The sequence below is a fragment of the Pelmatolapia mariae genome, linkage group LG7 (assembly GCF_036321145.2).
Source record: "Pelmatolapia mariae isolate MD_Pm_ZW linkage group LG7, Pm_UMD_F_2, whole genome shotgun sequence".
Classification (NCBI taxonomy): Eukaryota; Metazoa; Chordata; class Actinopteri; order Cichliformes; family Cichlidae; genus Pelmatolapia; species Pelmatolapia mariae.
In genome coordinates, this window is record NC_086233.1 from 33,846,827 (window position 1) to 33,862,702 (window position 15,876).

A 15,876-nucleotide genomic window follows, 5' to 3' on the forward strand; every position below is an offset into this window, starting at 1 on the left:
GATGGCAGGTTTTTTGCCCCCTTAAGTATTCTTAATATTTAAAGGCATGCACTGGGACCGCATTACTAGCGTGATTTGCTTGAAAAGTGAATTTGCTGCATTCCCAGTTTGTTGCCCTTTTTAAAGAGAAATGTCCTGTTGGTGCCAAGAGAAAGAAGAAATATTTCTCGACAATCTGCCAGGCCAGTAAACCGCTACACATTCGCCATGTGTCTGAACCAAGCTAGATCAAGGAGCAGATTAGAGTTTCTCTGCACTTTGTGTCTGTGTGTGTGTGTGTGTACTGTGTATAAATAGCACATGTGGCAGCACTTACCATGGTCTTTTTATTTAAGGCATTTCCCCTCCCTGCCTTTCTCACCACGCTCTGGTTGACGGGACTGTAGCAGAAGCCAGGAGATGAGTTCCCAGGCCTTCATCTTGACAAATGTGTCTCTCTTTTTATTTATTCGACACGTCAAAAATGATCTGAGACTTCATCTTCAGACCACCTGGCTTCAGAATAAAGCAGTTTTCTGACATTTCCTTTCTTTCTTTGAGTCAAAGTGCTGCTGCTGCTGCTTCCACTGACATGCATGAGTAGGATTTCCCCATATGGTGCAGACCCGTGGAACCAGCCAAACCCACAGTACAGTAAACACTCGCTGAAACATACTATCAGCTGCAGACTTCACAACTATGACTGAATAGGTCCTAACATGCCATTTTAAACTCCTGAGGCCAGCAGCAGTGAATGCAGGAGGCCTTGTGTTTGTTCATTTTGCATGTTGGCACAGCATGATGTACGGTAACAGTGCCATGTTATCCATTATGTCTCTATTTTGAACTACATTGCATGCAGAGAAGCGCAATGCTCTGCTACTAGAGTTATAAACCTGGATTTATTGTTCTCTGAATTTTCCCATTGTAGGTCTGTTCTTGTTCAGTTAATTAGTCTGTGGTCTGTGGATCAGAGCAGAGGATGGCTGACTGGTTTCGGAGGCTGTGGGTGTGGAGAGTTGGCCACGATTGATGGTTCCCTAGTAGGAAGCTTGAAGCAGTCTTTGACTACCGTACTTTCCGCACTATAAGGAGCATTTAAAATCCTTTAATTTTCTCAAAAATCGTACGTGCACCTTATAATCCGGTGCACCTTATGTATGAATTCTGGTTGTGCTTACTGACCTTGAACCGATTTTATGTGGTACACGGCGCTCCAAAAATCTGTCAAAAAATGTTTGAGTACGACTTTGGTAAGCTACGAAGCCACACCGCTTGATGGATTGTCGAATCATTACGACTACCATAGTCAGGAGCCTCGCGGAGTAATGTGAGTCGAAAACTCCGTCCGCTTAAGGTCCCAAAGTCAAACGAACACTGCAGTATCACTAAGAGGTAAAAACTGTCTAAATTCTTTCGTCTTTAATAAAATGATCAGTGTTGCTGTTTACCAAGTGTAACAATTAAGTTTAACATTAATGAAAACAGAATTTATTAAATTTAACGGAGTTAGAAGTTAGCAGGAAGTTAGCTCGCTAGTTTCCACCTAAACATGATATAGCATGTTCTGACTGAGGGGTTTCTGAAAAAATTCAAACGTACAGCTCTGCTATCACTTCAGACATAAATGAAGACAGAAAACTAAACAACAGTGACTTTTGTAGGGTTACTGAAGTTGGACTAGCTGGCATATAATGATGTGCTACGTGATTGCTAGCGACACAGCTATGTTAGCATAACAAACACAGTGAAGCTAGAGGATGAATGCTAACTTTTTTCCACCCAATAAAAGTTAACGAAGGGTTCCCGATGGTTAGGGACAAATGCAATTGCATGGCAGGATGCTATAAACGGACCAAACTTCAGTCAGGAGAACAACTGAGATAATCCATCCACAATATAAAGTTAGTCAGTATACTCAATATACTGCAACAACATGGGAATAGAACAGCTGCGAGAGACTTTAACGTTAATGAATCAATGGCAAGGAAGTGGAGCAAGCAAGAAGAATGAGTTGAGTAAAGTTTGACTTATCTGACTGTTTTGTTTCGCTTAATGCACCTTATAATCCGGTGCGCCTTATGTATGAAAACAGACCCATTCATCGACAGTGCGCCTTATAATCCGGTGTGCCTTATGTTCTGAAAAATGCGGTATATGACTGTGTAGAGCTGGGCGATAGAACGATAACGATATGTATTGCGAAATAACTTTTTTTTTGATAGAAAAATTAAACTATTGCGATAGACCTCATCTCTCTTGCTCTCTTAAAAAAAAAAAAAAGAACAGCCAATCCAAATTAAGTAGTGCAGAGCCGAACCAATCACAGCCGCAGCGTCACGTCACGTGACTTGTTACGTACAGCACAAGTGCCAAGCCACACATGTGTATTTGTTTGGGAAGCAGCCAGCCGCCGTGCCCGGGTAATGGAGGAAATGAGTGTGCCGACTAGAGAAAAATCAACCGAGAGCGTGACCGAAGGTTACCGAAGACAAAACAGATGATGGTTCCAATGCCGGAGAGATTGTCGAACGGAAGGGCCATAGAAGTTCCGTAGTGTGAAGGTATTTCGGCTATTTCAAGTCTGACAGAAAACAGAGTAACGCGCACTGTAAATTGTGCCGAAAGCAAGTCTGGAAATACAATAAACCGGTGCATGCTCAATCTGTGACTGAAAGCGCTAATTCGTCATTCGGCTTTTGTCAGACTAAAGTTTATATATATATATATATATATATATATATATATATATATATATATATAAAATATGAAGAATGTTCAGTTAGCATCTTTATTTTAAAACTGTTTGAAAAGCTAAGCTATACAACAAGGAGAGATTGAGAATTTCCTTTTAGTTCTCAGTTTATTTGATATTGACAAAAGTTTGTCTGTTCTTCTGTAAAACAAACTAAGATTTATTTTTAGAATTAATATTTTGTTTCTAAGTGGAATTGACAATTTAGTAGTCTGTTTTGTTTGTTCTATTTTGAAACTTAAATGCTTTAGTGGCTGCCTTTTGTGTAGTTTGCAATATTTGCCTATTTATCTGAAAAAGTCTCATGTTCCTTAAGTACATCTACCCTGTTGAACTTATTATGGGAAATAAATATTTAAATCAAAACAAGCTGCTGATTATTTCACATTTTACTTGTGAGCAACGGCACATTTAAATCTTACAAATATAGTTATTTGGCTTATATCGTGATATATATCGTTATCGCCTGAAATGAAAAAACATATCGTGATATGAAAAAATCTTATATCGCCCAGCTCTATGACTGTGATTCCCTGCAGCATGGACAGCTTTCTGCAGGTCAAACAGCAAAAAACTAAACCAATTAAGGGATGTAATAATAATTTTAATGATCAGGAAATATCTTGATCTGCATTAAAATTATTGAGATGCAAAAATAATGTAAAATTATAAACTGAAACCAATGGTGATGATTTCAGTACTTTTCACGGCTTCTAAGTAGTGTAGTAAAAATAAAAGCTGCAATTCTGGATTTACATAGGGTAGTCTACCAGGGCCACTTTCAGTCATTACCACATTTTACTCTCTATGAGGATAACTACAGTGGAGTGGGGGCAGGGACAGTTCTTTCCTGAAACTCGAGCACCCAGACTGTGGTTGCACACTACATTTGAGCGCATGACGTGACACCTTAAAGTGGACCTCTCGTGCTCGTTTCCATCCCTGTATTTTTATTCTTAGACTCTTTTGAAGTAAAGATTTAATTGACCCTTTCCTCACTTTTCTACACCCTGACTTCCTGTCCTTTTTTCCTTATCAAAGATTGCCTTTTGTATTCCTTTATCAGTTAACTGAAATGTTGGCTTAGTTTCCTTTCCAGAAAAGGCAAAGGCACATTTAAGTGTGTCTTTAAAATAAGTCCTTTAAGTCCTGAGGTATAGTTTTATGCAACTTAACCGGATGTCACTGATACCACCAAATTTCAACCTCATCTTATTGGCTCCCCCTCATACACAGTAGGTTTAAACAACAGCTAGGTGGCGATGCCGCAGTGTGCCTTTGTTCCATGTTTAGCATCAGCCTCCACCATTGTTAAAAATACAGTTGTATGACAGAAAATCAGGAACATAATTACATGGTATGCGTCCTGTTTAACTTTGCAACTCTGTGATTTAAAATGAATGAATTGACAACGTGCCTGAAAGCATGCCTAACTGCTGATTTCTTATAGTGATTGCTCAATTATAAGGGTGAATTGCCACATCCCATCTCGGTAGCAGAACTGGTGTATAAAATGTGTCAAAGTGACTGGTGTGGTAGTCACTTTAACATGTTCAGACCAGCTTTTGCTTTTATCCATGCACACATTACATCACTAGCCTCTCTGACACAGTGAGAACATCCAGCTGCTGTAGGTCCATCTCTCAGCAGCATAGTAGTATAATACTAAGCTTAAAATGCTGACCAATGACATGTGCTGGTGATGATGTCACCTGTTAGAAGAGCTGATTAGCAGGGCGCTTTGCAAATCATCCTGTTAAGGTGATGCAAAACAGTACCCAATTGTTTTATAGGAGAATTGTTAGGGCTAAAGCAACAAGAACTTTAGTGCATTCAAATATGCCTTTGGTGTGTCAGCATGAACATTTTAACTTGTGGTTTCCACTTATCAAAGTCAGCTGAATGGTGTCTGTGTTCCGTTAAGGACAGCTTTGCATGTAGCATCTATGCTGATATCATTTTATCCTCTGTACCATGACTAATACTGTCTGTTTTATGTTTTATGCATAATTGCCTAAATCAGTCATAATTCCAAACCTGAGTGCATACATGTACACTCTACCTTCAAATATGTCAAAGAGAGACCTTTAACTACTGTCTATTTGTGTGAATGAATGAGAATACTAAGAACGAAAGGGCAAAGGTCAAGTGAGAAAACCATATATCCTTCTTCCCAGGAAGAGTCTTTTATGCCGTCTGGTTTTCCTCAGAGCACTGAAGTGAAGCAGGCTGTGTGTACAAAGCAGAAAAAACATGAATGCAAGTTCACACACCCAAAGAGCAGCGAGGTTACCTTTAACAGCCACGGGGACCCTGTGCTGCTTACAACATATTCGCTGAGCCCAACCTCAGAGCTGGAATGTGCGGCAAAGACTCTGACACTTACTGAGCATGCCCAGACAGGCAGTGTTTGGGAGTAACAGGTGAGTTGGTACAGAGTTGGTCAAAAAAGTCAGTTGCTGACTTCTAATTTCTTCTTTTGGAACAAAAGGTACAGAGAAACTATCACGCGCTGGATGTATTTAAATGAATACAAATGCAAACAGCTGTGAGCACCTTACTGTGTGGTTAAGCAGAACACTTGAATTCATGCAACATGGTTGGCTGGCAAAATGGTTGGCTCTTCTGCCAAGCCTGAAAGAAACTGAATCAAGTTGGGCAACTTTGTCAGCCCGGTGATGATCTTGGCGCCATTTATTTATTATTTTAAATTCTGTGAACGAAGTTTAGCTGCATTAATCGTGACGCAGAACTGTTTAAGTTGCATTGGATACAGCTGTACAAACTATACACACGGGTGATTGGCATCTTTCTGTAAGTGCTGAGTGATTTGATGCAGGTGACTTGATTATTACAGTGACACCTAATGTGATCAATGCACTTACTTACTTAAAACACAAGTGGGGATAACTTAACTGCATGCTCTGCCAACCGAGAGGATCCAAACAAGCTAGATCACTTTCAGTGCAGCAGCAAATCGTTCAAGTTTGTATTTTTCATTTTTTTCAAAATCTCATCTCAAGTGAGGCACGCCGAATGTGAGACTGCATACACGTGCAGTCATACCACAGAAACTGGTGCCCGTGTTCCTCCTGCCAATCAGAGCTCGACTTTGTAGCCAATGTGCAAATTAGCTATTGGAAGAAGGCGGGTCATTTATATCACGGTGCTTCCAAAACGTAAATCTCACAATAGTCCTGGAAAGCCAAGTGTTGCAACACATGCGCGCGCACGCACGCACGCACGCACGCACGCACACACACACACACACAAAAATGTATTACACCGTTGTTTGCACATCCTCCAGGATGTCTCATCTCTGTCTTAATAACAATGACACATGAGTCACACCTTTGCAAGAAAGAAACTAATATGAAGAGGAGTCCTCCACCCTAATTAAACAATTGATCCTTTGACTGTGAAATGAAATGCTAAAAGTGCCCACAGCGCTGTATCTTCCAGAATACCATAAAGCTCAAACAAAAGCTATGAAAAGGATCTCAGTGAAGGCAGCAACTGTATTGTAATGTCTTAGTGGTGAAATTTCTCATTTAACAATGAGTTTCAGTTCAACTTATTCATTAATTCATTCTAAATAGTGACAAATGAGTTACAATGTTTGGAAACTTGAGGCTAATTACAAATATTTCACAAAAGAATTGGAGCAGCAGCACATTGGTATAGGTTAGCTTTAGTTAGCTAGTCTTCCCTGTAGCTGCGCTCCCTCAGAGTACTCGAAATTCTTCTGACATGCATGTTGAGGCGTAGGACATCCAATTATTCTAAACTGGCAGTAGTTGTGTTTTTCTGTCTTTTGTGGCTTTGTGTTAGCCCTTAAGGTGTACACACACGTTGTACCTATCCATTTCCTTAAGGCACAAAGTAATTGGAATGGGACTTTGGGGGTTGGCCTTGTACTTAAGCATGATTTGGCGATATTCTTTAGAAAGCATAATGTAGAAATTTGATAATGTGCTATAAAATGATATGGCAATACTATGTGATACTCTGCACTTCAACCATCAAAAATAGCCTAGAAAACAAACCAGAAAGCTACTTTTCTCTCAAACATAGAATTGTTTCTCTTGTGTTTCTAATGTTGTCTACTATTTGAGCGTTTCAGATGCTCATCTTGACTGTAAATGATGCACAGATTGTAGCTCTGATCCAATGGCAATAACATTTACAAAACAAATACACCCCATTCCTTCAGCATTTCGTATGCACAGGTCAACCTGCTCACTCAGATGGCATGTAAAAGCTTCACACTGTGACACACACCCTCATCTGAACTGCCAACAAAGGTACAGAGGAAGAGAGGTTTGCCAAGGTGGAGAGAGAAACACACTGCTCATGCTCAGAAGATGTACATATAATCTGAATTGCATTAACTTCACACAGCCTCTGGCTTTCTAGTCGTTTCTGTCGCTTCCGATTTATGTGCTGCTTTGTGTTTGCATTGTTACCATTGTTACTGTCTCTGACGCAATCCTGCAGCACAGCGTGCCACTTCTTCTGCTCCTTCTCAGTCATCACGCAGAAGTAGTGGTGGCGGGCGTATGGGTGCCACAGGATGAGGGGGAACCCGGTTGCACACTTGATGAATGGGTTACTGCCCACTTTGGCCTTGACACCTGCAACGGACCAGATGATGAAATGAGATTTCAAAAGCACTTTAGGAGAGGGAAATAATGATGTTTAATATTACTATAACAATCAGACAAACTGTGGAGGGGGAAAAAGATACTAATGACATAAGTATTTATTTTTGTAGACATGTGACGCTAATCGTGTGATAACTTTCCACCATTATAGATGTATGGACAGTCATGGTCACCTTATAGGGTTAAACGAATAAGGTCAAAGTCACACAGACTTGTAGTCGAGTCAGTGACCCCTGGGAAACCCCAGTTGCTAGGCAAAAATGTGTATTCCCCAACAAGTTAGAAATACCTCTTTGCACTTGCTCTGGCTGCTAGCAGATTGCTGCAGTTGGCTAGTTTGCATTGAATACGATGACTCACCTACAAATGCTCACCAGCAACTCTGGGCGGTAGTGAAACTGTGAATGGAGCAATGCAAACTAGAAATAACATTTTGAAACATGTTGGCTGCAATGCTGCGACACACTTTTGAAGGTGAACTTTTGCACTTGCTGCCATGTGGTCTTACTACCACTTGGCTAGTTAGCATGTATTTGTGGACAAATCTGCGTCTTCAATGAAAACTATGGGCTCTTGTGGCAATCTGCTAGGGACGAAAGCAATCATAAGGAGGTTTTTGGTACAGCACTCGTCCTTGTGACCGATTTTACCTAGTGACTGCCAGCAACCTCAAGGAAGCACTCACCAACCAGATGGTGAATTCACTTTCTTTCTTTCTTTTAATTTACAAGCCATGGTTTTATTATGTCCAATATGGTGGACAACTCTTAAACAATGTGGGCATAGCACCACAAAAACCCAAAGAGAGAGTGATTTTGAGCTCTTTGCATCTTAAAACGGGCTTAGTCATTTCAGAATTTGATGACTAACAACTGTATATTGTGTGCTATTTTCTAACCTGGCAGACTTTTATTAATCAGCTCCATGTACTCCTCCATTGACGTCAGGGCCTTGTACCCGGCGCAGTTGATGGTTAATTTTGGGTGCAGTCCCCGTTCGCGTGCCTGTTGGTGGTGAAATGGTTTTAATGCAGGTGCTCAAATTGTCTAACCGGACATAAATCTAGTGCATTAAGTAGCTTTACTCACAGCTTTGCTCTCATAGAGGTTTATGGTGTAGTCCTTGGGCACAAAGACAAAACGGTTCCTCCATTTCCGATTCTCCTCCAGGTACTGAAACAGACTCCCTGAGAAGATGGTGCAACCTGCCAGAGGGTCCTGAAAGATGCAAACGCACACACAAAAGATTGTATGCGTTACTGTACCTTAGGATACAAAATATAACAGGTGTGTATACTGTGCATTATTGAGACAATTGGGTGTTGTTACAGTCTCCCATAACTAATCAAGTTGACGCTTAACAGGTTTTTCCAAACGTGACAGGGTGGAGTTTTCTTTTGTTTTTCTTTTGTTTTTTTACTGAAACATGTTTACAAAAGGATATACACCACCCACTTTGTTTTCCTGTCTTGGATTAAACAATAATTGCTCAGATAGGAAGAAAAAAACAAAGGCTTACTGCTTCCGAGCGACTGAAACGGTAGGCCCAAAACATAATGATAATTATAAAATGGCTTGGCTTCTGTTTGCTAGCAGCTGCAGACTTTTATGTGGATTTTGTGGCAGGGTCACTGGTGGTGGGGGGTAGGAGGGTAAAAGTCCCTGATCAGCTCAGAAACCAATCAAGTATTTATCTATAAGTAAAAAAATGTGAAGGGGATTCAAATAGATTCCACTACAGTTAAAAATTAGAGGGTTTTTTACACATTTTGTCCAACATTTTAATAAGTCAAAGTCTTTTCAAACAGGATAGTTTCTTGCTGTGTGCCGGATCACACGAGCAGCTGACTCCCACACAGTGACCAGAAAAGATGAACTTGCATAAGAGAAACAGCACCTCTGCTCATGTGTAAAATGTGCTCCACCTTCCCTCCAGAGTTAGAAAACATGGATTAAAAAAAAAAATCCAGCCTTCAACAAGTGACCAAAAAGATAAAAGGGAACACAAAGTCCGCTGAGAAATAAAGCAGGGGGGCTTGCTCATTAGGTAATGTCCTCGTACATTCCCAAAGATGACCTCATTCAAGCACTGTGTGCATCATCAATGTCTGTTGGCCTAACAAAGACAGCTCTGAGGTGGGTTTATGTGACCAAAATCTGGCTGAAAAAAGGAAACTGCGTGCCAAAGACAAAAGTCATGATTTGTTGAATTACTGATTTTTATTATTTTTGTCCACAGGAACTACATTTTTCAGCTGCATTTCATCCCTAACAGTATAACGATTATTACAGAGAAATAATAAAGATAATTTTAGTTTATTAGAACAAGTAGAACAGAATATAATTGCCTTGGTTACTCCAAATATGCCAATGTTAACTGAAAAAACAAAGAGGAACAATAATGTTATTATTCAGCTATCAATTGTAAATATGTGGCACTACTATCTCCGCCGTAGCTCACAGTTTTCTTGTGAGCTGAAGGAAATAAAAAATAAATAAAAAATAAATCACTGGTATTCACTGTGTAGCTCTTAATAAAAATAAAAGAACATAAAACTGCATTTCTACTTAATCACCATGGGTGTGTAGATTTTGGTATAAGCCGCTAAAACACAAATTCAAGTTCCACTAAACGTGATAGCAAAGTGTAGATGAAGGAAATATTTCATTGCTGTGGGTGCTTTGCACATTTCATTGTGCTCTGCCTCCATCTCCCCCTAACCCAAGCGTCCTGCTCTTTCATACCAACCCCCTGCACGTCCTCTCTCACCATATCCATGAATCTTCTCTATGGGCTTCCTCTTGCCTGCCAGATCCATATTCAACATCCACTGTCCCACCTGTGTACATGTTTAAACAATGCCAAAACTCTGATGTACTCATTTCTTATTTTGTCCATCCTGCTCACTCCCAATAAAACCTTTAACTCCTGTCTTTTTGTCAGTGCCACCATCGCCAAACCACACGTCATAGCAGGTCTCAATAACATCTTGTAAACCTCTCTTTCACTTTTGCTGATATCCTTCCTGACACTCGTTTCCACCTGCTCCACCCTGCCTGTGCTCTCCTCTCTTCTTCATCTCTTTAGCACTGTCTGTTGCTTTGGATGGTTGACCCCAGGGTTCACTGTTTCACCCGTCTCCATCACATTCACACACATACATTATGTCTTGCTTCTACTGACTTCTATTCCTCTTCTATCCAGAGCATACCTCCACCTCTCCACGCTCTATTTCACCTGTCTGTCTCTTGTGCTTTGCATGGCTTTATTAAATGTTCAGAAATATAAACAGATTCTGAGGGGGTCCAGTGGAGGCCACTATTTTTTTTTTTTCCCCCATTGAATGACCAAGTGTCATACCTTTCTGTGAAGCAGCTGAGACTGCGTCCCTCCTCCTCCTTCTATCTCAAAGCGGACGCTGTTGAAGAGGGCGACTGCATACTGCTGCTCGTACACTTGGCTGAACTCTTTCATCCATTCTCTGGTCCGAACTGCAGGGGGAGAGACACACACACACAAAATCAGGGAATGTGTCGTCTTCTGCACCAGTGCATGATTAACACAATCTATCTTATGTCTTACAGTAGAAGGACAAATGATAAGTTCTGCAGTTTTCTTTCACAAGGTAACTTTAGATATTTATAAAGTCAGAAATTGACCTAATTATAGTACTTAAATGCTTAATACTTTATTTAGAATCTGGCAACCCAAGTCAGAGAGAAAAGAAATTAAATTCCTGAACGGACAGACTGGTTCACTCTATTCCAAGCATGTTTTTCAAAAGTCACCAGTACTGCAGTTTAAATTTCATTGTCAAAAATTAACTGAGTTAGATAAAGAGCTGCTGTTCTCGTGTGAAGGCATGCTGTCTCTTTCACTTGCTTATTTAAAGGCCTCAACCTTTACTCCTGCTATCGGTTCTTTATGAAAACTCCCATATAATAAAATGTAAAGTGGACATTTGAGATAGCGATTCTCAGGCAAAGCTCAACAAAGAGGTACCTCTCACGTATGATCGGCACAAACCGTTGTATAAGGTGACGCTCTAACAGGCTCACAGCTGAAGTATTACTTCAGTCATTACATAAATTTTAAAGCAACAATTTGTTTTGTTCAATTTTATTTTAATCGTACTGAATTTAAACTATGATACATTTAAATCAAAAGACAAAAGAAAAGTCAAATCAATCAAAAGAAAAGTTTATGGAATGACTGCATCGCTGGAAATATTGGTTTTACACACACAAACCTTTAAAAGGAGGAACACGAACAAAGAGCTACGATTACAGTTAAATTGTATGATGAATAAATGAAAGTATTTTTAGTTTACACTATGTAGTTTTCATAATATTTGGTTCGACCACCTTTATTCTTCAACAAAGCCTGAACTGTCTGAGGCAAGCTGCCTTTGAAATTCTTTAAGTAGTCTTCAGGAATAATTCTCTGGGCTTTTTGAAGGTCATTTAAAGCTCTCCTTTGGATGTTGGCTGCCTTTTGCTCCATCCTCTGTCGAGATGTTCCCACATTGCTTTAATTGCAAGGATTTAATTATGGGCTTTAATTATGGGCTCTTGGGAGGTCAATGCATGACCATGTTCCATTGCATTTTTTTCTATCCAGAAATGCTTTTAGTGCATTGACACCATGTGTCATTGTCATGCTGAAAAACGAAGCTGCTGTTGATTAGATGATTTCCAGGTGGCGTTGAATAGTGAATCTAAACCTGATGGTACTCTTCTGTGTTCATAATTCCACACATTCTTTTTGTAAGGTTCCCAACAACACTGTCTAAAGTACAGAGCCTCCACCGTGTTTTACAGATGGCTGTAGAAACTCACTGTTGCACCTCTCTTTTGACCTCCTCTGCACATATTGATGACAAATTTGAATTCATAACTTGGTTTCTCAGCCTTTTCTCCCACTTTCCCTTTCTTCAGAATTTTGGCTAACAGTTCTTAGGGAACCACCTTCTTGGTGGAAAAATATTATTTCTTTTGCTCTGTCATCTTCGGCATCTTTCATAGATTCAACAAGAGAAATAGGAATAAATTATTTTGATTGTTTTCTTTTTACGACAGGCTACTAGTAATAAAATACCTAAAGATACCATTTAACACTCGTCCTTTACGAAGTTGTCTGTTACATATAGACACAACACTGTTAGCTGCTTTTGTGCTTGAACGATCAGTGTTATCACCAACAACAGAGGAAAGAAATTTCTCTGACAATGATAAGGTACAAGGACTGGGCTGAAAATGAGTGAAAAAACAACCAATGTCCAAAGAAAAACTTTGAAAGACCTTCAGAGAACCTGGGGAGCTATTGCTCAAGATCACATTCATTTACAAGAAAGTCTGCCTCACTGGAAACAAATTATGAAGAAATGATTGGTGAATCAAGATTTTTGCAAAACAATGTAAATATGACTCAACCTGAGTAACTTGAGAGCAAAATGTAGCAACAACACTGTATATTAGAGTATGCACTGTATTTTAGCCAACGTCCATAATTTAATATGCAAATAACTTGAAATAATGCCGACTCTCATGAAAAAATACTATTAGGTAAGTGCACAGTACAGTAGAAAAAGTACTCTGAAATGATCCTTTAACTTGTTTTAAGTCATCTCAAAATCTGATATTTAAACTCAAACTTGAATTTCTAAAAGGAATATTTAAGTTTACACAAACGAACCATTTGTAACTTCTTTGAGCATTTGAGACTACAGTGCACATTTGTTAATGCAGTTTGGAGGTTCTGGACTTCTGGTTGAACAAACCAAAAAACCTGACAACATTAGCTCAGGCTCCAGTAAATGGCAGCTGCTTTCTCTTCATCGTTTGTATATATCAAATTATTATTAAGTTCTGAATATATCTGTTAGTGTAAGTCCTTGTTTGTATAAAAGCAAAGCCTCCTGGTATTGCTGAAAGACTTTTCTGTGTTCCACATATCCTCGAGATTTGTTATCTGTCGTCATTCAGCTTCCTAATAAATAGACCGAGAACCTGCTGGAGGGGACAAAGGCTTTTCTCACGTTCTAATGCTGGAAAAGAGTTGGTGTTCGAGCTGATCAGTGTCTTTGGCTCATTCAGCAGCATATAGTGTTGACTATGATCTGTTTATGGAAGGAACAACGCAGGAAGAAGGGAGCCAGCTTGCAGTGGGAGAGCAGGAAGGAAAGAGCTGACAGGACAGGATAGATGGAGGGAATGCGGAGGAGACTGGGGACAGGGACACGCATTTAAAAACACCATGACATACCAGGATGAGAGGGGAGGGCAGGTTAAGGGGCTGCAAGATAGCGAGGCACCTGTAAAAACTAAACATCAGCAAGTACTTTAAATTGTTCCAGACGATGGCTTTGAATCTCTTGTCAGGTTTGTCATTCCATTCCTTTTATTGAAGGATTTTTTTCTTCACCCTCGGTGGGTTTATCAGACGGGTCTGCCTTCAGCACAGTTAGTCTCAGAAAAAATGCAGAGGATATCTGATTTTGGATGGAAACTCTCTTTATCCTGGCTAAATTTCCTCTAGATTACGCTCCGGTTACTGTGGCCTCCACTGCAAACTTGCAGAGAGTTGGTACTTTCCACCATTCGCCTTGCTGAGCCAAAATCAGCAGACTAGGAAGCTGTAAATGAGCACTTAGAAATTAAAACAAAGCCCACATCATAAAATACATACTCAGTTCTCTCATTCAAACTGTATAGCCATGTGCTATAGTTGTTAAAACCCTTCTCCATCCCTTGTTTGCTACTTACTTTACATGTGACATTATGGAATAGAGTAAAAAAAATTTATACGTCATACCTAAGTATTTTCCAGTGTTTGCATGTCCTTTTAGAGGATTAAATGAAACAGGAAATGGTTAGGGTTAGCTTCAGACTCCGAGTTGGAAAGTAATTTATCACAAATACCTCCAAAAAAACCCCACATATTTTAGCTTTCTTTTTTTTTTCCTTGTACAAGAATTACAGACTCTCTATCAGTGCTTCCTATGCTTACTTAAAATCTTAAGCCCATAACCCAGATTTATGACCTTGATGTAAACCTTTGTTTCATTCCTTCAATTCTTTAAGTGCATTTGTAATGAATAACAAATAACTGTAGGCAAGAGCACGGAGGAACTGATGGAAAAAGGACACTGCAGACAAAAAGGCATTGTTCAGTAGATGTATACTGAAGTGGGCTTAAGATTAGCAAAGGACAGCAGGGCCCACAATCTTTCCAAGTAGGAAAACTGAAGAACAGCAAAGGAAAAGCAGTTTGCAGTGACAAATTCTTTCAGGAAATAAGTAATGAAACTCTGCAGCCAACTTAAAATGCATTCATGCACTTCTATTTTGCAGCTATTTTGGAGCATTATCTGAATTGACTTAAATTTTCAGGCTCACTGGGGTATAACAACTGTGTGTATACAGCAACCCTTAAAACATGATTTAAGAAGGCTTAAAAGGTTTGCTGACTATGTTCCAAAATAAGATTTATGAGGGGTTTTTTTCCCAACTGGAAGTTCTTCTCTGCTATTATCCCCAAGGTTTGAGCTCAGGATTTTTTGAATACCATGGCTCTCTTAGAATAATTACAATTTCCTAAGCCAAATTTAATATTTGTGGAATAAATGTATAATTAATAAAGATGAGTTGGATATGAATTCTGTCGGTGCTTAAAAACCAAACTATGCAATTTTACAGGAGTGGATTTACAGTTTTGTTGTGAAGAAGAGAAAGAAAACAATCATCATCAGTCACTATCAATCATCACCACTTATCATTATTCAGTCATCATTGTCAGTGTCGTCATCAATTACCAACCCTCATTATCATCAATCATTATCAGTCATCGTCATCATCAATCATCATCCACTATCCACTGTTTGACATCAAAAGGCTTAGCCAGATAGGTGAGTAGATTAAAAAGAAATGGTAAAATGCTGATAAAACTACAAAGGCAGACATGTGCGTGAACATTATTTTCAACAGATTTATAAAACCATGTGCACAAACGGTCTGAGGTGTGCCTGAGTTAGGCATGCTGTCCCTTTTTATAATTACCTGTTTTGCGTCATGTCGGCAAAAGTCATTTATGCATACACAAGTTGTTTCTATATCTATCTGAGGGCGGTGTCACTCACATGGCATAGTTCATGTTTTGTTGGTTAATTTAACTATTAGCTTATCTTTTTTTACTGCAGTGTTGGTCCATTTTCTGTTGATCTCTAATATAAATACAAATGTTTTTGTTTTTTTTAAACAGATTTTTGAACAGTTTTGTTGTTACCAGTAACAATGCTGTCATGCTAATGTTTAGCATCAAAGCTACCATCTTCATTTCATTTGTACCAAATTTCAGAGCAACATGTGCAGCTCCTCAAAGGTGAACGCTGTGACGTGATCCAGAAAAGTCAGCTGATCACCCAGAACAGCTGACTGGATCTGACTCAAATTCTTTGGCTGTTTTTATCTAAAACCTGCT

The 15,876-nt window shown here is 39.4% G+C and overlaps 1 protein-coding gene across 2 annotated transcripts in view; it reads right to left on the minus strand.

Moving 5' to 3' along the window:
• The window catches only part of niban2a (niban apoptosis regulator 2a), a 51,109-nt gene that overhangs the window by 14,194 nt on the left and 21,039 nt on the right, over window positions 1–15,876 (minus strand). For both annotated transcript variants that reach the window (XM_063478873.1, XM_063478874.1), the window contains exons 2-5: window positions 10,759–10,889; window positions 8,487–8,615; window positions 8,297–8,402; window positions 7,201–7,368 (exon numbers count right to left, since the gene is read on the minus strand). In XM_063478873.1, coding sequence (XP_063334943.1) covers window positions 7,201–7,368; window positions 8,297–8,402; window positions 8,487–8,615; window positions 10,759–10,889 — 534 coding nt within the window. The remainder of the gene's footprint in view (window positions 1–7,200; window positions 7,369–8,296; window positions 8,403–8,486; window positions 8,616–10,758; window positions 10,890–15,876) is intronic.